Source organism: Chironomus tepperi, unplaced genomic scaffold (assembly GCF_022539635.2).
Source record: "Chironomus tepperi strain 1889 unplaced genomic scaffold, CSIRO-AGI_Ctep_v1 contig_364, whole genome shotgun sequence".
Classification (NCBI taxonomy): domain Eukaryota; kingdom Metazoa; phylum Arthropoda; class Insecta; order Diptera; family Chironomidae; genus Chironomus; species Chironomus tepperi.
In genome coordinates this window covers 2951914-2975412 of record NW_027226486.1, presented here as the reverse complement: position 1 = coordinate 2975412, position 23499 = coordinate 2951914, and the positions used below count along the sequence as shown (strand labels likewise).

General features: G+C 33.0%; 3 protein-coding genes across 3 annotated transcripts in view; 1 reads left to right on the top strand and 2 right to left on the bottom strand.

Annotated features, from left to right (window-relative positions):
• LOC139095405 (peroxidasin-like) overlaps positions 1-15647 on the bottom strand; it is a 28836-nt gene extending 13189 nt beyond the window's left edge. The window contains exon 1 of the mRNA XM_070646746.1: positions 15317-15647. The gene's annotated coding sequence lies outside the window, so the exon portion shown is untranslated. The remainder of the gene's footprint in view (positions 1-15316) is intronic.
• A 283-nt stretch (positions 15648-15930) lies between these two features.
• On the bottom strand, positions 15931-16737 carry LOC139095355 (transcription initiation factor TFIID subunit 12-like). The gene is made up of 2 exons (XM_070646692.1): positions 16407-16737; positions 15931-16343 (listed from the first exon to the last, which is right to left on the bottom strand). Exons 1-2 carry the CDS (start codon positions 16506-16508, stop codon positions 16002-16004), a joined length of 444 nt encoding a protein of 147 aa, XP_070502793.1. The 5' UTR covers positions 16509-16737; the 3' UTR covers positions 15931-16001.
• A 269-nt stretch (positions 16738-17006) lies between these two features.
• On the top strand, positions 17007-20981 carry ecd (ecdysoneless cell cycle regulator). Its single transcript, XM_070646691.1, has 3 exons — positions 17007-17370; positions 17438-17643; positions 18305-20981. Exons 1-3 carry the CDS (start codon positions 17151-17153, stop codon positions 19799-19801), a joined length of 1923 nt encoding a protein of 640 aa, XP_070502792.1. The 5' UTR covers positions 17007-17150; the 3' UTR covers positions 19802-20981.
• The last annotated feature ends 2518 nt before the right edge of the window (positions 20982-23499 follow it).

The window sequence follows — 23499 nt, the reverse complement described above, 5'->3', positions numbered from 1 at the left end:
TGATCTTCTGTTTATGCCAAATATCACATATTCTACGAATTCTAAACTTAACAAAATGACATTATAAAGTCACACAAAATATTAATTACAGCTCCTCAGACCAGAGATTGAGAACATCTGCAGTAAATATTCTAAAAGCATGTAAACAAAACAGAACGAATAGAAAAAAAACTCTTTTTTTCTACAATCAATAATAATTTTATAATGAAGCATGAAATCTTGTGTTCAGGTTAATTATAAGCAGATTATTACTTGAAAACTAAGAATAAATCAGTGAAAAAAAAAAGAGTGGAGATAGAAAAACTGCCTATGGTTGTTCATTATATGCGCCTTCTCAAAACACTTGTGCAATCAGTGGATGATTTGTCAGTTACGTCATTTATTACTCAAGTATATTATAGCTTCTATTTCTCATATTCATAACTTTTTTCCCATTACGGAATGTATAGCAATAACTTTTATTCGTTCATCCATAGCCGCTTACTTCTTGGGTGTATTTTTTTGTGTTTTCGGGTAAATTAGACACAAAAGCAGCTAGGATTTTTTATTTTTATTTCTTTTCTTTTTTATGCTTACTCGCTCTCTTATTTAACTTTACATATATCTTATTTCCATCGCTGTCGACATGAATGTTTTTCTCATTGTTTCTCACGTCCTCATTAAACAGCATATGCCCGTCATCGTGGAATTTGTTAAGCAAAAAAAAAAAGGCACAAAATTAATCTCAAAAAATTATACAATATACATAAAGGTGTAAACAGTGATTTTTGCGCTGGAATGTTATTGACCTACCCAGGAGGCATGATATCTTATGATAAATATACTCATGCATGATTTTGGGCAGCCATACATGAAATTTGATAATTTTTTGTTTTGTGCAGCATCATAAGGTCTGTTTGTGAAATGCCAAAAAATTAGCTGTTTGCAAATGATGATTTTTTTGACATTTGAGACGTAGGTAAGCTGACTCACACTGTTGAGAAGAGTCAAGAAACTTTTAAGTTGGGATTGTTTACAAATGGGAATCATTTGGAAGTTATGAATGATTAGGCATTAATAGAAATGTGTCATGGAGAAGATAAGAAGCTTTAAAAGTGGTTGATGGAGATGTTTTGATGATCTGCAATTTAAAGATGACTCTAGATCAGTGGTGGACAACCTTTTTTCTCGGGATACTTTAACACAAAGCCACGACTGAAACCGCTTACGGTTAATGGCATTTCCAAGTATTTTTGCAAGCATACTAGTGTGCTGCGGCACACAGGTTGCTCACTATTGCTCTATATGTTTATGAAAAGAGATTTGAACCGACCATACTCAATGTTGCAATTATTTCACTCAAAAGTGAATGAATCGTGACCAAAGACAGTGAAATACGTCAAAAGAGTGGTTCGAATCCCACTATGACCTTTATATAGGTTAGTGACGCATTAAAAGTACAGCTATGGTTTATGTCGCGTCATTTAGTTACGCAGCTTGAGATTCCTTCAAGTTTCCTTCGAGAGTAGTGTTTGCAGTTCTACTCTCGAATCAACGATAAGACACGAGCACAGAGCAATTGCTAGGTCACGAGCACAGTTCAATTGCAAGGTCACGAGAACAGTGAAATTGCTAGGTCATTGCTAGGATACTTTATTGATGGTAAGGCATGAGCGTTTCCTGACAGCTCTGTAATGGCTGATTCCTTCTCATTTTCACAATAGTTCAGTCATTGCTCGAACACCACATTAACGGCAAGACATGACGGTGCCCTGACAGCTCCGTGATGACTGATTTCTTCCACTTGACTACTTCTAGTGCAACAAATGAATTGAGCCACATTTTGCTATTCAGAGACTCTCTTCCCAAACCTCATTTTCAATTCCATTTAAAAGCCACCATTAATGAACGTCTCCTAAGCTTATTATTAATGATAATGCTTTCATAGATCACACATTAGTCGTTAAATATCAAATGTAAAAATTGATATATCAAATAAAAAAAAGTTGAGAAATAAAAAAAAAAGTTCCCACAAATCTTAGAGGATAAATAACAGCATCACGTACAATCTGAACCTTCCAGTTCAACAAGCAAAAACGTATCAATCATAATAAATCTTCATTCATTCATCAACTTAAATCATCATCATATTTATTCATTATTTAATGTGTAAAATAGTAGTCGATAAACAAATCCTTTAACGCACCTTGTTGTAAATGTTTCATAATCGACACAACAACTGACGATACAGCTCAATAGAAGAGAAGAAATCATCAACACATATACTGTCTTGGATGATAGTTTTGACCTTGAAACGTTTTTTTTATTTTTCATTTTTTTCAAGTCTCATCTCTTTTTTAACACTTTAGATTTTGAGAGATGTAAAGCAGTTTGCTTCGTTCGGGCTTGATGGCTGACTGAAGATGTTTATTGTTCTATTGTGTTTTTGTGGATTTTTTTATGGAAAAAGGGTTAGATTGCTAATGAGAATTGTTCTATTTAGTGGTTTTTGGGAATTATTTAAGTAGTTTGTTTGGTGTTTTTTTGAAAATTTTGTGTTGATGGCTTTATATATGTTGAAGTATGCTGATGTCATGCTTATTTTGAGTTAAAATAGTCCATATTAGAGCTAGTTCTTGTTCAAACAAAATTTGGTACTTGGTGATGAAGCTTATTGATCTTAACAAAAATTAGACACAATTAATCAGACATCCAGACTATATCTAAATCTATTTCGATACCTGAACAATTGGTGTCAACATATTCTATCCTTGGTTACTCAAAGTGTCCTATTTTCGGTCAAGATACCTTAATAGTGATCCCAGAAGACATAAACCCGAACAGACAACACACCGTATACGCTAGGAGATCGCTAGATCTGCGTATAAACGGTAATAAGCAAAGTTGCTGTGACAACATCGTGACGGCTTATTTATGACCTATTTATAAGAAGAAATGTTGAGTTTACTACTTCGAGTCACTCCATGATAGACCATGATAGAATAGACTTCGAGATCCATTTTTCTCGTTATGGATTTCAAATGAAGTCTTTGTGTTCCTACATTGGTGTAGGGATAACATTACTAAGAATTTTCTATGACTTACACTGCCTTACTCGAAGTAAGTTGAGTTGTATGGTCCAGAGTTTGAATTCGAATGAAATATTCGACTAGAATCGACTAAACTCCATATAATATTCGATTCAAGTTGAGAGGAGTAGACTAGACTACATTAACAATTAGAGTCAATTTAGATCTCTATACTATAGCCCTTGATACTTAGCACAACCTTCAAATCATTATAATGCGCTCAATCCCCCGACAATTAAATCTCAAACTAATTCCATTCCAAGTTATTTTCTCTTCTAAGTCGCTCAATGAAGCGTCAATATACATGCTATAGCGTGCTGACTACATAGAAGAAGTAAAAAAATGTGATGTAATTGTATTTTCGTTCATATTTCAATACATAATAGGTAAATGCTACAAGGTACAGTCACAATGATTTATAGCTCGTTATATTTGCTGCATGCAGCACAGCATCAAGAAACATTCTGAACTTATTTCAAGACGAAAAACTTATCGAAATGAGAATTAGAATCATCTTGAAATAATAATAATAATAAAATTGGATCGGCCTACATTACAGAATAGAATCAAGCATCTAATAATCTTGAAAATAGTTGAAATAATTGAAAAATGTATTGAATATTTTTTTAATGCAATAAAAGTTAATCTTTAAAGACCTTTTGCGTGCCGTTTTGTGAATCGTTTGAAACAATGTTGCATAAATCATATTATTGAATAAAGTAGGAAATGACAATATTGTGTGTGTAACTGGAAATAAGGAAACGCATTGAAAAAAATCCTCCGTGACTAAAACGCAATTTTTTGTGGGATGTAATGATGGACGTGTTGACAATCTTAGGGCAAACCCACCATCCCACAAAAACTCGTGAACAGCATAATGGAATTAAATGCCAACTGAAGCGTAGACTCTTTATTTAAACGCAGAAAAATAAAGAGCAACAAAATGCGGAAATGAAGCTAAACTTTTAAAATTAGTTTAAATCCATAAACATTTGAGATTATTTTCTTATATGTTTGACTATAATGTGAGAGCACCAAGCGTACATGCGGAAGACTTGACTCTTTTTATTCGTATTATGAATCACAATTAATGTAGCATTGCAACAAAATGCGAGATGATACCCAGGCTATAAATTAGAAGAATTTATTCCGGGAGGACAATAAGATAATTCATTTATGCATTTTAATGGATTAAAGACGATAATCTTTATAGATTAATCCTTCTTAGTCATGCGTTGTTGTCTTTTCTTTGATGTATTTTGTTGTTGTGCATGCAGGGAATTAGTTTGAGGTCGGAAAATTCTGTTTTTGACTTAGTGGATTAGTTTTGCTGAATTTTCAAAAAAAGTTTGTCTAAAATTGCTGAATTTTCAAAAAAAAATCGTTAAATTTTGCTCAGTTTTCAAAAAGTTTCTTCAAATTAGCTCAGTTTTTGAATAAAATTCGTTAAATTTTGCTCAACTTTCAAAAATTCATTCAAACTTACTCAATCTCCAAATGAAATTCGTTAAGATTTGCTCAGTTTTTAAATAAAATCCGTTAATTTTTCACCTCACCTCATTTCCCCCTTCACAAATTTCACGTTTTGATTTAAATTAGAAATTATTTGCAGTTTCCCACTTACTTAACACCACATTCTGTGCGTTAAAAATTCAACTCGTATTTAGTCATACTTGTCACCAGACTGTATAACTAACGGTGAAACAGTTAATTAACTTTGTTAATTGTATGTAATTTTTTCGCAAACTTTCAAGTGATTCTAATTTAAGCAGTTTTGATTGACAACGGTTTTAACTTCTCAAGTCTGTTTTTTAAGATCTTGTGAAATAATAAAAAAAAAAAAAAAATACCGCAAAGTATTTAATGCTTGAATATTTAAGTCAGACACAACAGAATAAACACAAAAAAGTTTATTTCCTACTGTATCCTCAATTATCTCGACGGAGATTTATGGAAATTGACATTGAGGTATTCTCAAGAAAAATAATAACAAACTTTGCATGCTCTGCCTGAATTACAATGTTTTATGACTCATATAAGGCAATCTTTATTTCTTCTGACGGAAGTTAATCAATTTATCATGAAATGTGTGTAAAATGTACCTTTCGTGATGACAATTTTTCCTTCAAGTTCTTGGATAAAATCAGCAAATATAAAAAATTTGTCAAGATGGCTATCAGCATGTCATATGAAATGAAATGTATGTTATGAGCCATGAGAGTTAATTTCTGTGATGAGAAATTCTGACAATTTGGATGGAAGATGAAATTGTGGTTGGTAGGCTGTAATCTTGGATGTGAGATCTATATTTTGTAAAGAGATGCGAATTTTTGAAGGTACAAAGAGCTGAGCGACATAAATGAAAAGATTTCGTCACGACTACTTTAAGGCTCAAGCATGAATGCGTTTTCGATGCCAAATGGACATTGTCTCCTCATGGCAGTCATTTGAAAGACATATGGAACCCCAATGGCCGTCACATCCTAGAAAATGTGATCATCATAGAGCCTTAAAGTCGTTATTGAGTTTTTTTCATCTGTATCGCTGAGGTCTGAGTGACTTTCATATTTATAGCTTATTGACAACCTTAACGGAGCTTTTCAAGGGTTCTGCTCCCTTTCCAAACTGATTTGGTACATCTGAGCCTTTATTAGCTGCTTCTTAGTTCTTTAAATGTCGCATCTCGTTCATTATTCACCCTGATGCAATAAAACTGCTATTTCTAACTTAATAATCCATCCCATGAACCCCAATGCCAAACTTGCTAAACCAATTAACATCCAAGGTTCCTCATTAATATTCACAAAAAACTTTGATGATGCCTAAAAAGCTCCAAACTCGTTTCATCTAAATCCCCAAGCAAAACAAGTCATGCAAATCTCACCTCAATGTGACTTTTTGCAGCATGCAAATTTCTTAAAAAAATTCCACAAATATAAATTTACCATTTTAATTGTCGCATAAGTAGTTGTAACAGGCACTCGATACGTGCACAAAAAAAATCTCGGTCGGCTTATCAAAATGAATAAAATAAAAAATTCAGGTTGCACAAAAACAAAAATTCCTTTCACAATTCATGACTACTTTAGAGCCCATTTATTTTAAATTTAATATTAAGCTAAGCGAATTTTTTTTAATGGGCCGAGCAGTTAAGTGATAGTATGGGGTGGAATCAGGGGTAGAAGGGACTTTAAGGGCTCTAACTTGGATAGAATATTGAAAAGTGCATACCCAGTTACACGTGGAAGTTGGAACTTACAATTCACCAATGGAACTGGTGAATTGACCCCTAACTACACCTCTGCACCTCACAAAGCAGATCACAGCACAGAAGTACTAAAGGGAAATTTTTAAAATATATTCCTACATCGGCCGCTTGTTACATATTTCTCTACACAATAGCTTATTCGACTTAATTTATTTTTATCACTTAATTTTAAATCTATAGTGCATTAGTGTTTGTATGCATTCCTTTTTGTATGTATAAAAAAAAAGTAGAATAGAGCCTATAAATGAATGAAATAATCACAATTACAATTCAAGTTATATCTCAATATGGAAAAAATACTTGATGCATTGATATTCAATTAGCATTTCTATAGCGTTTTCCAATGAACAATGGCAATATTATTGTCACAATGTGTGTCTGTCTATGCGAATGAATAAGAATTTTCCTTGGATTGGGGTGAGTTTGTGAATGATGTCTAACTTTGTGTCTGGAATTGTGGTCTGATCTAGCCAGATTTGGAATATTCCTGTCCGAAAAGCTCATCGTGTCCAGTAGGGCACTGCTACGTCGACGTGTTAATGGAATGAATCTTAGTTGCTCAGACGGTACCTTGACGACAGATTGCACCGCTCGCGCTTGAGAATTTTGACGATAATAACGTTATTTGAGGAAAATGTCTAAGACACTCGAGCAGTGGTGAACAACCTATGTGCCGCGGCACACTAGTCTATCGGCTGCGGTTTCAGTCGAGGCTTAGCACTGCAGGATGTAAGCATGGTGCAATCAAGCCAACTTTGCATCATACTGGTAATTCGAAGACAGGGCTATACCCAGCCCCACGTGGAAGTTGGAACCCTTTGCAATTCAGCCATGAAACCTAGTTCCAACATCCACATCACTTATCAACAACCCCCACCATCCGATTTTTATTGTAAACTATTTGCCATATTTAGTAAACGGTGAGTGATCAACAAACTTGAATTGATGCCATTTTATTGTTGTTTTTATGGCAAGGAAGGCAAAAATGCAAAAGAAAAAATAATAATCTAATGATATAAATTTATATTATAAAAGAGGTGTTGTTCTATGAATGTTGATCATTAAAGTTGCGTATTATTGCTTAACGAAAAGGAATTCTTATTTACTAGAGGACAAAAGATCAATGAAATCGCTAAATCCGACTCATTAATAGAAGCTGTGACTTCTGACTTTGACTCGCGAGTCAGCAGCAAATTCATTCTTTTGTTACAGATGTGCTTTAAAAGAATTGAGAATGGAAGTAGATAAAAAAGAATAAATTAAAATTGATTCTGGACTAAATAAGACACAGCTGGGGTGAATTGACGCTTTTCAATCTCCTTTTTTGACAAAATAGAATTTGAAATTGAGAAATGAAATAGAACCGCGAGTGGTGACGATAAAAAAAATTGTTTGAAAGCTGATACATGATCAGATATGACTGTTCAATATTTATATTAGGTGATTAGCAGGGGTTTTGAGATTGAAGCAGACTAAAGAGAACTTGGTAGGTTAGCTCAACGTGTAAGCTAAGTCATCGATACGTTGTCGAGTTAACGGTGAGACGTGAAGTTGACTAGAATGCACCGTGACGTCTGATTTTGATAGTGACGATAACATTATGCCGATCAGAGAAGCTTTCTAACGATGAGTGAATGCCAGATTGTTCTTTATACCAAAATGTGTCATTCTCATCTGGAATCAAGTCGAGCTACAAGCTATTCTTGAGCAGAAACGATTCAGGCTCTGTTCTTATAGGTTGAGGATGCATTTACAAAACCCAAGTTGAAGAAAATTGTACTAAATTTAACGATTCCGTCAATGTGGCTACTCCAGGCGATAGAATGCTCTTTTATTACCTCTGTGTCGAGCCTTCATTTGTGTCGTTGGGTACTAGAGCTACTTAGGCATTGATTCCGATCAATAAGCTATAAATACAAATTGGCAACAATCTTGAGTACCACAAGTTGATAAATCGATCAAAAATCCGGTATCAGGTTGCAAAACTGCATGGTGCATGCCGGATTGATCCGAATCCGAGACCAAGACGTCAAGAGTCACAATAGCTTGGAACCGAATATTTGATTGACTAAGCAATATGTGCTATTCAGAAATACTTCATGTTTGCCCAATTTAAATGGAACTCAAAAACTCAAATAAGTGCATAATAATTCTTTCCATATTCACGACTATTGATGATGAAACAGATTTCAGTAACCTGAGATCAGCAAAAGTTAGTCATAGACACTAAGCCCTTATTACTGAGAATATTTATATTTTTAAAAATATTATTTCATTTAATACCAAATATGGATGTCGTAAAAATATCTTTCTTCGTCATCCCTGAGTCCAATTCCATCTAACTTTATTAAGAGATATTTTGAGATCATTTCGATTAGAATCCACGCAATGTAAATTCTTTCGGCTCTTATTATTCACAAATAGACGGTTGTTGATGATTATTAGCACGATCTCAAAGGCGAGACATTCAACATTTCGCAAAAATTCTAGTTGTAAACATGTAGAACGGCTTTTTATTCGTCTATACACCTAATTGTATTATTAAATATAATAATTTTAAGCTCCCACAATACGATTCATGGATGGAAATAAGAAAAAACATCACATTGACATTGTACTTAAGCAAGATACTTGCATTTGAAGTAAGTAAGCTGTATTTATGAAGTCATGTGGAAGTAAATTGAGTCAGCGTATGGGCGTTCAACCTTATTAAAGTTCATAGCACAGCATGAAGGTAAAGTCTCACTACACATTTTTTTATTATTTTTAACCCGTTCCATCATAACTCTTTGTGAGAAAAAGTAAAGCTGACACTTACGTCATGAAGTGATATGCGTTAATTAATATAAACAGATTGAAGTGGATGGGGGGATCTGTCGTGTAGTATGCGGGACATAAGCTGCTGGAGTGATGACAGAGAAAAATTGTTGATGGGGGATTGTTTGGAAGTGATGGATATGGAAGAGTTTGGGGATTTATGGAGCCATTGACGACTCTTCTGCTGCTGATTTCAATGAACTAAGCGTACATGGCTTCATTCTGGACTAGACTCTAATATCTCACGTAACTGAACCCTTAGTTGCTGTCATTAGACAAAGCATAGCCGGATTCCTCTTAATTTACGAAGTATTACAAGGCAAAGATAGGGATTTGAACCCGGAATCTCAAAGTCAGCATCTATTTTCGTAACCAGCACTTTACTAAGTGAGCCATCAAGGCACTTTCGCATCTTTAGATCGTTTGTGGCAAATTTCGTACCTTATCATGTTGTGCAGTCAGCAAAATTGGAGATAGAGAAAGGCTTGTTGGGATTTTAGCTTTAAAAAGCCCTAGATACGAACTAAAGAAACTAAAGAAGCTGAAACTAAAGAATTTTCATCTAAACAGCGAAAGTCAACTCCAATAAATCCAATGGATACGCGAAAACAAGATTCGTAATTACAATGTGCTACTCGACGTCATTTACGCACATCCCCACAAAACAATTGAAATTCCAAATACTTTACAACGAAAATTCCTCAGAATCCTCAAAATAAAACCTTCAATAACTCACAGCATCACGTCTCATTAATGCATGAACCTGCAATATGCCACAAATATCAATGGAAAAATGGAAATAAAACAAATAAAGCCATTGTTATGCAATAAAATAGCTAGTCGCGCACATTTTTTTTTCTATATTACAGACTTGACATCATTTCAAATAGGCTTAAAATGCAAATGCAAATGTGTTGGAACCTTCATCATGTCCCACAAAGTATTGTACGAAAAAGTCTAAATAAAATGCAGATGAAACTTTCGCTTTTTTAACATATTTTTGTACTATATTGCGTCTTGAGGGCATTCAATCACTTTTGTTGATGCTTTTACAGTCTCACATTCACATAATCTTCTTTTTTTGCTATGCGCAGTCAACCGGCTCAGTGTATATTTGGTCATTCGGATCTCTTGGTCTATTATGGATGTGTTATTACACTTTACCATAATTTTATGAAATATATATGCTTATTGTTAGTAGATTGTCTGTTTGAATGTGGGAATAATGTTTGAAATTTATGATATTGCTGATTTCTACAGTATCACGTAGCTTAATTAGTCTGTTTTAGATTTTTTAAGCTGATTCGGAATTATTTGTTGATCAGAAATGCGATTTAAGCTTTGAATATCATGTTATCCTCTAAATTGCGACTGTATTTCCCCTTCAAATGACACTTTGCATCCTGAATTGACGCTTAATTGCAAAAACAACGACAAAATTCCCAGAATAATTAGCATCTTGGTTTAAAAATAGCCTATGGTGAAATTCAAATATTATGCTGATAACTTAAGTTAATTTTTGATTTTTCAGACAACTTTGCATGATGAAAACAGCTTAAATCTTTGCGCCGAACTTGATATGCAAAAATATGCAAAATGCGGCATTGAAATTCAAATTTTCGTGCATAAATTGTGGGTATTTTTTGTGGTTCGATGAAATCATCAATGTTATCATACTGGAGCTGATCAGAATCTGCGTATGAATAACATGTTATTTTGGATCATTATGGTTGGTAAAAGAATACCGTTTGGATTTTTTAATAATTAAAGAATTCAGACAGATTTTTTTTTTTTTTTTGGAATTAAGTTCCAATTTATTTTGAGATTTGCATGATTTGAAAAGGAATTATTAGAAAATTGTATCAAAAAGTCATAAAAGCAAAGCTGTTATAAGGTTTTTGACTTTTTAACGAAACTGTTGCGTGGTTACGAAAATCGAACGAAACTGTTATATGGCTTTGATTTTAGTTTTTTAGTTCAAAAACTGTTAAAGGTTTTGACGACGAAACTGTTGTATGGTTTTGAAGTTTTAACGAAACTTGTATATTTTTGAAGTTTCAATAAAATTTTTCGTAGTGAGTGCATTCAAAATAAAACTGTTGTATTGCTTTCAATTTCTATCAAAACTGTTGAACTGCTGTCATTAATTTAAATTCAAATTTCAAAAAGTCGTTAAAAACATTATATTCAATTATAAGTCAAAGAAATTCATTGCACATCCCACAACAAAAGCCATCAACAAACTGCGCTCAAATGCTCTCACATTAAATTTAATTACTTTTTTTGTTATTTCCCTTTACTTATTATTTTTTTTTTTTTCTACATTTGTTTCGCTTCGTGTTTCTCATTTAAAAAATTGAATAGCCTCTATTTTGTTATGTAATTCAAATTAATAAAGTTGAAATGAAAAGAAAAAGTGAATAAAGAAATGAGAAAATTGAATTAATTTTAATTTCTACACTTATGGGCTTATTATTAAAAAAGTAACATAATGTTATTGTAATTATAATGGATATTGTTTGATGTTTTTCAATAATTCATCGATACATGAGCATAATCATTAGCACAACATGAAGCATAAGTCCATCGAACTTTTTTCGTCACTTTTTGGTACTGTGAACAAGTCAGTGCTACTGCGCACGAAACCAAAAAAATCAATTAAGTAGTCATAAATTTAACCTGTTTGAGACTTGTCATGTCACCCACATGTTACAGCACACATATTTGTCTAATTCATTTAATCTAGCACAAATCAGTCTATAGAGCTTATGCATGCACACTACATTATTATCCGTGAAAAAGAAATTACATTCAAAATGTGAAGGTGACTTGTAAAAAAGGAATTAAAAATGGCACTAAATTGAATTTCTTTGCATAAGTTTTTTTTTTTTGACATTTTCACTTTATGTTCGTGCTCGTGTTCTTAAATTGCACACAAAATACAGCAACACACAAAAAAAAATGAAATAATTTTGAAACTCGATTGCCTCTCTTTATGTCCACACAAGTAGTATTTACTTTACTGCGGATTGTGGTTGATGGCAATGCTGATGATGTCATTGCTCTTTTTTTTCGCACAAAGGAAAATAAAAATATCTTGTTGTCATCAAGAGACCAGTAAGTGTTGCCGGGTGACAAATGAGAGAATTTGAGGGGAAAAATTTTTTAACGGTCATTAAAAATTTGAATTTTTAACGTTTTTCAAAAATTTAAATTCTCAATATTTTTCAAATTTAAAAATTTTTTTTTCAAAAATTAAAGCATTCAACTTTATTTAATTTACAAAAATTCAAATAAACGGACAAATTAAATTTGTTTATCATCTTCTTGAAGTTAGTGCCAAATGTTAAAATTCAAAATTTTTAACGGCCATAAAAATTTCAAATTTTTAGCAACTTTCAAAAATTCAAATTTTTAGCAACTTTCAAAAATTCAAATTTTTAACGGTTTTCAAAAATTCAAATGGACATTTTGGATTCAAAATTGAGAGCATCTTCTTGAAGTTAGCTTCAAAATACTTAAACTCAACCTTTTTTGAATATCAAATAACCGTTAAGTGTAAACATAGTAATCAGATATGCTAAAAGTCGTATAAATTAGACCAGCAACAAACGACTAATTTACAACCATAAACATATCCCACTCGGGCGCATGATGATAAAGAAAACAAGAAGAATACGTAAAGCAAAAAAAATATTAAAAATGCAAATCAAGTTTCGCGTTTTTCTTATTTTTTTGTGCTGAACAAAAATTAACATATTTTTTAGACGGTACACGATCAGTATGTAGGAATGATGAAAACCTCAATGCATTCTTCTTGTGCTGCATCCCCGAGGCACCGCGGCAATTGGTGAATTTATTATAAAAAAAAAAAAGTAAGAGCGTCCACGACTATCATTTAGGGCAATTTTTTGATCCGTTTTGATAAAATATCGCTTTAAACTCGTTCTAACAGTCAATCGATGTATCGACTTATTTGCACGAGAGACAACGACGAGAGAAATAAAAGCGAAAACTAAACGGCCTTGGTCAGAATTTTGAATTCTGATTGCTTATTCTCGTAAGAGCCTTCATGACCTTTTATGGATAAAAAAAAAGCTTTTTTGTCTGTATTCATAAAGAAAAGACATTTTACAGAACAGCACATGATGAAAACGAAGACGACGTGACTATTGCTTTATGTGCAATTAATCAATTACTTTTTCGTTTCACTTTTATGACACAGTTGATTTAATATTATTAATGTGTATGATTTCAATTTTCATGTCAATTTGTGACTTGATTCTTACTTCCACAATAGGAAGTGTCCTTGTGCAATCATTTTGACCTGTTGACTGTCTAGATGAGGAATAGGAGTGAATATTCTTGCAGAAATGAGCATCATCTGACATTTTAGAGTTACTGGTTTTAAGCTTTACAGTTGGATCTTTATGGATTTGTTCATTTATATGCTGATTATTGCAATGGAATGTGTCTGAATTCTGAGGAATTTACTGTTATTTTTAAAAAAATCTGGAATTTTAAATTGCTGTAAAAAATTCAAATTTTTGAAAACCGTTAAAAGTTTGAATTTTTGAAATTTGTTCAAAGTGTATTTTTTTTTGAAGTGTGAAAATTGTTAAAAATTTAAGTTTTGGAAAAATTTGAATTTTTAAAAACCGTTAAAAATTTGAATTTTTGAAAACCGTTAAAATTTTGAATTTCAAAAAACCGTTACAAATTGAATCATCTACATAATTAAAATATCACTTTCTCAAATAATTAATTGAATCTGTCAGGTTCCTGTTCTATCGATAGCAAAAGCGTTTCAGTCTTCCGTTCAATACAGTAACGAAGTCAAGAATGCTACTTTTTTTCATGTCACATTGAGCATTAAATTTTTTTATATTTTATGATGATGATTCAAGTCACACTTTAATCACTTCAATCGACTTGTACTACTTACATATAGAAAATAGTCGATGAGTGTATCGTCAAGTATTGGTTAAATATTGACTTATTTTGATGGGAAAGTAAATGACAAGACATGTTCATGTCGAAAAATAAAGTTTGAAGAACTTTAGAGCACCAAAAATTGAACACTTGTCGACCATTTTCATCAATTAGTTAAGAAAATATTTTTATTTTAAGTTTTTACCTCATGTGTAGGAATTAAATGAGTAGGTTTTATGTCAAACACACAAGCCACAAAAAAATAAGAATGTTTGTACTTAATTCATATATGGAATATTTGCGAGAGAATTCAGATTGCAAAACAGATGGCTGAATTGCGATCGATCGCAGAAATCAGAACAGTTTGTTGTTGCGTATTTCTTGAGAAAAGAATTGATCGGAACATGATTTGCAGTAAGAGGACTTGAAATTGACAGATTTTTGGAGGTTTTTCGTTAAGTTTGCGGGGGAATTGAGAGATCACTTCCTGCAGTTGAGAATTGATTGTGAAAAGTCAATCATATCCCCTCAGATTCAAATTGTCATGAAATGTGTCACCTCAGATAAATTGATTATATCCTCTTGGAAGTAAAGAATTTCAAATTTTGATATAATCCTCTCAGAAAATATTAGAATTTAATTTGATCTGCTCAGAATTTTCAATGCTTACTAAGCTAAGGAAATGTAGTTTAATTAAAACGACTTCCTCACGGATTTGTAAATAAATGAGATGTTTATTCTTTGGAGTTCAATTGCGAACTGAACGATTTGTATGAAAAAGGGTCTTCAACTATGTACAATAAATATTATTCAAATCTCAAATGAACGTTATAACAGAACTCAATTAAGTCCCCTCAGAGCAGCAAAATTCATTATTTCCACCTGAATTTAGCGACAATTTTGAAGAACTCTTAAACATGATTTTAAACTTAACAATTATTCTTAAATCTATATATGCTCAACTATACAGCATATAATCTTCTCAAAGTAAAATAATCTCAAACAGGATACAAAATTAATATCCACAGATCCTTCAATAATTTAAGTCTCGTCCGCAGACAGCGACAATTTCCTTGAGAAGAAATGATCTTGAGCTTATTAACTCCGAGATAAATCTTCATTTAACATTTTTCTGAAGGACATATTAAGACAGTAATAATGAAAATTTCCGAGAGAGTAGTGTGACTATATATATTAAATAATAAAAAATTGAGCGGAGATAAAAACTTACATAATCGTACAAAATACTCGAGTATTGGTAACAATTGAATAAGTAGCAAGCGAAATATTTTTTCTGTTACAGTTTTGGTTTTGTTTCTTAAAAATTCACTGATTTTTCACACAACAGAATATATATCCAATTCACAGATATTCTTTTAAGAATTGATTTCTCTTGTTTCTTTAAAATACTCAATACACCTGATTGATATTCAAGCACACTCGAAATCTTTCTTATTTGCTTATTTTCAAAATATTTCAATATTTTTTTTCTATCAAATCTCTCGACTTTGAATTTAATTTAATTCAACGAGCACCGCGCGGAATTGTACTTACTTACTCAAGTAAGGTCTCAAGAAGAACTGAGTTTGTGATGGATTGAGGCTGTTTACTGAACATTGAAACGAGTTTGAAAATGGAACTTGGAGCTTTTGGAATGTACTTGAAATGTTACTGGATAGTCCAGATTAATCTCTAATGACTTTTAGTTCTAATACTTCGAATGATGTAGAAAGAAACAGAATGTTGACATGAATTTTTGAAGATTTTGCGAGATCCAGTGCAATTTAAAAGATCCAGCAACGACGAAACATCCAGAATACATTCATACCATCAAAAAACATGACATAATCATCAAATATAATTTTTTTTTATTAATTAAGAAAATATAGAAATAATAAAAAAGCAGAAGCACATCCTTAATACTTCTTCAGTGCCTTTCTTATCAATGCCTGTCGTTGTTTATGCGCTTCTGTCACAGTTGTTCTCTTATATGGTCTCAATTCTTCAGTTCCGAATCCAGGTATCCATAAATTCCAGTTACGTTCAAGGTAAAGTTGAACATCCTTAATTTCTACCTTGTTCTCTCGATTTGGTTGTCCGTTTTGTATACGATGCTTAGCTAATAGACATGATCCATTTATTACATTTTCCACAAACTCATCAGCTATTTGTAACAGACAGTCTTCTACTTCTTCGTCGAGTTGTTCATTTGGATCTACTTCTCTAACTAACTCTTGCAGTCTAGGCTTTGTTAATAGCTACAACAAAAATTTCCACTGTAAGTTTACAAAATTTCAAATTTAAATACATATTCTACATACCATTGCAGCATTCTCGGCTGTTGTTTTAGCTTGACTCGCATTAGTGGACATGGATGGAGAGCTTTGTGATGGAGAAACATAATCATTTAAATCTGAATCCATGACTTAATATTTATTATTTTTTTTTTTTTCAATTTGATTGTTTTTTCGACTATTTGAATAAATTATCTACTTCAAAACGCCTTAATTCGTCTATTGAACTATTCTGCATACACTTATGCTATCAATCTTATCACTATAATGGACTTTAATGCCTTAATTTACTTAAAATTAATAAAAATAGTTTCGATAAAAATTTCAAATTTTGTTTTTGAGGGTCAAGCAACTTTGTTTGGCGGGGCACACAACGTTTTGTAAATAAAATGTGTGAGCAACTGTTGCTTAGTGTTGACTTCCGTGTGGATTGGTGAGATTGCTGATATTTGGTGAATATTTTGAAATTTCACTCAATTCTTAATTATAGTAGACACTGATTTTGCATATTAAATGGTAATCATTGATTTAAAGGAACCGAGGAAGAACAGAAATGTAGCAAATAGCTTAATGCATTTTCAAATCAGCACGGAAGTTCAAAGTCAACTTCAAAAATTAACGAATTTTTTCCTCGAAATAAATCGTTTAGAAAATTATTAATAAAATTAAGTGAATTTAATCAATTTATTTACTAAGTCAATGCGTACAAAGAAAGACAATTAAATTGTTACTAGTAAAGTATAGAGTATATAGACATACAGAGTGTAAAAGATGGCATTAGAGAATGTTAGAGTTGAAGATTTTATTGAATATTTCATATTTCCTGAGATTAATGGCAGTTTACAAGACAATGAGACCGAAATATTGAATGACATCCAGCAGAAAATTGATGAGATTTCAAAGTCATTCATCAAGAACTATATATGGCACAAGGATCCTTTTAATTTAAAAATAAGGAATCAAAATTCTTGTTTATTGAATAATAATAATGGTAAGTTCCTCATGTGAATCATTAACCATGACTCATGTCCTTAACTAATTGTCTACATCTTTTACAGAGCAATTACCTCCGCATTTATATGGAATTTCGCACTTTGGTGATAATATTCAGGATGAATGGTTTATCGTTTCCTTACTCTTCCACATATCGAAGGAAGTTCCGTCAGTGATTATTCGTGTGTGCGATTCCGATGGTGAATTTATGATGATTGAAGCGGCCGACTATCTTCCTGGCTGGGCAAATCCTGAAACATGCGAGCAAAGAGTATGTCATAAATATATATTTTTAGATTTTAAAGAAGAAACGAGTTTTGCAAGCTTTGTAAACGGATGCAGGGTTGTTGATCTATTGGATATGACTCAGAATAGAATGTATGCAAGATTTGTAAGGTCATTTAAAGTTAATTGACTTGATTTTTTATGGGATTGTTGGTTTAATGATCCAGTACTGGATCTTTTGTTGGAATATGGAATGTTGAAGCATTAGGAATGTATATTAAGGTATAATATTGTCGTATCATTGACAAATTATCAATTTTATTGCATATCCTTAATAATCCCCCAAAATCCAGTTCAACAACTCTGTCAGACTAAAATACTTGAAAAATAATTCTTCGAACTTGTTGGAGTCGTGTCTTCGGTCAATATTTTATGAAACCATGCCAAATCCACATATCATAACATGCATGCATCCAACAATAAAACGAACGAAAAAAAAAGAGAACTATAATTCACGCGATTAAACATGAAAAGTCGCTTGTACAGTACAGGGCACTCCCAAAAAATAATAATATTTACTAAATAGTGTTGAATAGAGGTGTGTTCGTGCGATGCGACAATTTGATGTCATATTCATACATAAAAATTTGTTGATTAAATTGAATTGAGTTCATGAGCATTTGACTTCTACATGCTTTTTTTTTCAGGTTTTTATTCACAACGGACACCTTTTACTAATTCATGATACATCTGATAAAGCTACCGATATATTGCCAATTTATGACTCCATACGGAAAATAAGGGAGAATCCAACAAAATATATTGTGTCCAAGGACGTTGAGAACTGTATAATGAAAAGAATTGAAGAATTTCCACAAGCAATCGATGACAATCTTCATCGTCAAACTGTTTTCGTACCGTTAGCTGTTGCAGCACTTTTACAACATAATCCACAACTAATTGCACCTGCAGTTCAAGCATTCTGTAATCGTGATCCAATTGATATGAAAGCATGTCGTGCAATGAGATATTTTCCACCCGAGAATCGAGTATACACAAGTGTATTGTTTACAAAATGTCTATATGCGATGATTATGCATACTAATTACTTACCCGATAGAAGAACAGGGTGGAATATACCATTAATGACAAGTCCACATTATAAAGCACATTTATTAGGTGTTAAAATAGCATGTGGATTTGAAATTTTAACATCACAAGCTAAATCATCAAAGAATGACCTCGAGACGGACAGAGAATGGCAAAAATATCTCGATAGTCTCAAAAATAAAAATTACTTCCAAAATGAAATTGATGGATCAAAAAAATACCAAGAATTACTTGAACAAGCTAAAGATTACTACAAAGAGAATCGTGATTCAATGAAAAGCACTTACCAAATTGGTGATGAAATTCTTCGTGATATGAAGCAAATTGATATGAATTTGGATCAATTTAAGGATCTTGAAAAATCCCTACCCGATTCCGACAGTGATAACTGGTTAAACATATCACCGGAAGAGCTTGATGATATGCTTACAAAACGTTACGGTATACGTAATCTCCTCGATAAGAATGAAAGTGATGGACAGTTGACAGACATGCTTGATAATTTTCTCGGACAAAAGAGTGAATACGATGGCGTTGATATCTCATTTTCGAGTAGTAATCATGATGATAAGAAGACATCTGAAATGGCAGCTGCTATTGTTGCTGGTAATTCAAAATCATCAAAAATTGATTTCGATGCTGATGCATTTTGTTCGACTGTACAGAATCTCCTTGATCTTGTCATACCTGAAGATAATTGGGAATCTCAGAGTGATATGAGTGACTATGAGAATGATGATGATTTACTTGCTAAAAATATTGATGAAATATCCAAAAATCGTCACGTAAAGGGACGAAAGAAGAAGCAACAACAACAATCCGATGATAAAAAGTCGACTATTGATGATTATATGAAGCAAATGGATCGTGAATTGGCACAAACAACAATTGGTAAAAGTTTTGAAAAGAAAACGAATGAAAAGCCTTGCGACGATGGATTTGATGATATTGAGGACTTCCAACCAGTTGACGTTGATATGAATGCTGTTAAGAATATGATGGAATCATATAAATTACAAGGCGCTTCCGCAGGACCCACAACAAATTTATTGACATCAATCATGGGTAGTAGTAAAAAGCAAACTGACGTTTAAGAGCTTTAAAGGAACCTTTCTGCCTCCCCTCTATTTTTTTTATTACGATTTTCATATATCGCACGTATACATTAGTGACTGCTTTTTTTACTATTCACCGCATATTGTTAAACTTTAATAAGGATGAAAAGTAGTAAATTATAATAACTGGATGTGAGTTGTTTTAGCGCATTTTTGGTGGCTTTATATATATTATTTGAATAGAATTTTAAGGCAAATAGTCGAATTAGATTGTCAAATAACTAATCTCATTAAGATTATAGTATCAAGCACATCATTTAATTATGCCGTAACAGTATTTTGCAAATTTATTAATCATTTAAAGCAGAAATTATAAGGTACTTGGTTTTTACTATTGCTAGAAACTGATTTTGACACGTAAATGACTATTATTTGAATATTCAGTAACTTTTCATTAGCCCTCGAGTACCTTGATGTCGTTAATTACATTTATCGTCATAAAAATGAACGAAAAGCAGCTATAATGGCTCATTCAGGGCATCTCCACGTCTTTTGATGCTCTGTCATTAATATTGCGATAAAGCACTGCACTAGCAGCTATTCTGTATTGCTCATGTAGTAACAACAGTCAAACCGACAAATCACCCTCCCCAACCACACCAAAAACACGCTAAAACATTATGAAAAGCTAGAATGACAAACACAAAATGAACACATTTCCTTACGTATGTGCTATAAAATAGTACAAAAGCTCAAAAAGTGAGCCTTGAAAGTTTTTTTTTTCTTCATTTCTCTAGATGAAGAACTGCTTTAATTTTAAATCTCATTAAGAACATTTTCATTCCGCATGACGTGCGAAATGAAAGCTCTGGCATCGATTTACATAATTATGCCATCATCATTATTTCGCTACTTCAACAAACTTTTGTTGCCGTCTTCCCATTTTCATGACAATTCGATGAAGACACAAACAAACAAACAAAAAAAGAAGTAATTGAATAAAAATTGTAGTGAATTAAAGTTTTTCAATATTTTTCCGTCATTCCTTCGTCTTTTTGTTGGCGTAACACAGTGGTGGGCAACATTTGTGGCGCGACACATCAGTGTGACGCTATAACAAATGTCACGACACTGTAGTCGGCCACTAGTTTGGTGCGATACACAAGCGTGACGCCAAAAATGATAGAAAATGTCACGACACAGTGGTGAGCAACATGTGTGTCGCAACACATCAGTGTGACGCCAAAAATGATAGAAAATGTCACGACACAGTGGTGAGCAACATGTGTGACGCCAAAAATGATAGAAAATGTCACGACACAGTGGTGGGCAACGTGTGGCGCGACATATCAGTGTGACGCCAAAAATGACGTATGCCGTGACAAGACTTTCCACCAAAGGTGTGCCATGAAAAAACAATATGGCGTAGAACAGTAATCCGGGAATGTCAATGAGATGTGTCATGGCAAGCTTTGTGATATTGCCAGCAATAGAGTCTGATGGAAAGCATTTTTATAATAACCTAGGCTCTAAGTCGGACCATGTTTCCAGTAAAGTACCGTAGAAAATCAAAGATTTCCCACCACTGCTCTTACGATTGTTGCTGAATTGTTGTTAAGTACCAAAAAGATTTACGAGTTGCCCATCAAATCAAATGGAAAAGCGAAGGAATAACAAGAACGGGAAAAAAGAAAAAAGTTTATTGGAAAATTTTCCTCTCGTCTCTTTTGTTTCCTCATTTTATGCTTGTTCCTCACGCTCAACATAGACAAGTGATGTACGTAGTACATAATGTAAGCACGGATGTTCGATTGAAAGGATGAAGAAAAAAAATATTTTTTTTTGGGTTAAATTAAAAGGATTTTGAACTTTTTTTTATGGAACCGTCTATCCTTTAATAATTATTAGCGATCTTGCCCTAAAGATATTGAGATAATTTCCTAATGAGATTTATGTTAAGTTCGAATAATTTTTTTGCTTATGCTTCATTTTGTCCAGTTTGTAAGGAACGATATAGCCAGTAAAAACGAATTATATTGTACTTATAAGTTCGACCAAGCAGCATAAATATGAAATGACAGCTTTCTTATTTGTCACTTTCCATAATTGGCAAGGATTTTGGCAGCTGGTCAACTATCATTAATTATTAATGCTGCTTTGGATATATATCGATATTATTTTCATTTATTTTGACACACACAAATACAGGGGGTATGGATATAAAAGTTTTTTTTCTACAATAGTTACCAACTTGTATTCCACTGACAATTTTTTCTAATAAAAATGACTTTTAAGCCCAAATGTGTGTTTTGAGGTTATGTTGGTTTTTTGTTTATTATTTAGAAATCGTCAAAAATTGCAGGCTTGGGGACAAAGAATGCAGGTCTGCAGCTTTTGGCGAACTATTCACAGTCAAAGCTAGGCCTGTGGGCTACAACAGGAAATGCAGGTCTAGCGGGACAGAGAGATACAGTCAAAATCTGCACATCGAATGTAGAAGATGCAGGCCTGCGGCGATTGCTTGAATCCTATAAGTATTTGAATCTACTTTCCAATAAATCAAAGCGTAAATGGAGCTCAGGAATTGTCTAGACTACGCTGGATGCAGAAAAGAGTCATATACTTGAATTTTTACATGAAAGGTCGAGAGTACAACTACAAGAATGTAGGGATCTACAGCTACAAGCTACAACGGACCTAAAAGTATCATAATATGCATATTGAAGATGACAGCTGAAATCCAACAGTCAGATGGAAAGCTACACAGGAGTATAGTTACAGTAAGTAAGTTAAATGCAGTATCTAAGTCGTCGCTACGTCTCCATGCTAACGACAATATGTAAGGGTGGTCTAACCACTACATGACGGCTAATTTCGGCTCCTTTTTAACGACGTGATACATTTGCGGCATCGTGCTGTTCAGAATTGTGATTTTCATGCAAGTGATGCCACATGGATGACTTAAATGATGTAAACAGCTAATGGATTTCTATGTAGGCTTTATATGCATTACTCTTCAAAAAATTCTAGATTCTCCTACGTATCTTAGATACATTAAAGTACAGATAATGATCTAGATCAAAATCACCTTAGCATAAACAAGATGTGACGACTTTTTGGCATGGAAACCACTCAAGGAAGCAAAAAAAAGAAGCAACAAACATAAAAGGCGTTTTGGTTTATCGCCTTGGAAAATTAAGAGGCAAACCAAACTTAAGCATTTTTTTTTAATCAATCTCGTCTTAACCACGAGAAAATTGCTCACGATAATTTAATTGAAGCTTTCAAGGCATCCTCAATCCGCAACGATTATATTTTCTTTCTCGCTACACATTTCAGATCGGATATAAAAAAAAAAGGAAAAGTAATTTTATGATGAGGGTCAGTTATTTGTGTGTGGAGTAAAGTGGTTTATTTTCATTTTCTGCAATGGACAACAAACGGTAAATAGAGTAGAAAAAGAGAGAGAACCATAGGCATGCTGCTTTCTATACTGTATAACAACATAAAATGGAAAATGGCACGAAACGATCATTATTGATTATTGAATGCGACACATAAGCAATAAATCAGATTGGTGAGAGGTGGTTTGGCTGGATGGAGAGTGGAGGGAGGATGAAGACCCGAACGACCCTTTCCTATTATAGGCTATGAACCCAATTTGCCTTTTTTTCAGTTTCATTCTATCTTTCCATTTTCCATCTGCCACATTATATGTATATCACACACACACAATA

Bases quoted from the DNA above. Each gene is read 5' to 3' on its own strand.
- LOC139095355 (XM_070646692.1), bottom strand. From the start codon at position 16,508: ATGGATTCAGATTTAAATGATTATGTTTCTCCATCACAAAGCTCTCCA. The intron at 16,344-16,406 runs GTATGTAGAATA...TTTTTGTTGTAG, and splicing joins CAGCCGAGAATGCTGCAATG to CTATTAACAAAGCCTAGACT.
- ecd (XM_070646691.1), top strand. From the start codon at position 17,151: ATGGCATTAGAGAATGTTAGAGTTGAAGATTTTATTGAATATTTCATA. The intron at 17,371-17,437 runs GTAAGTTCCTCA...CATCTTTTACAG, and splicing joins TTTATTGAATAATAATAATG to AGCAATTACCTCCGCATTTA. The intron at 17,644-18,304 runs GTATGTCATAAA...TTTTTTTTTCAG, and splicing joins CTGAAACATGCGAGCAAAGA to GTTTTTATTCACAACGGACA.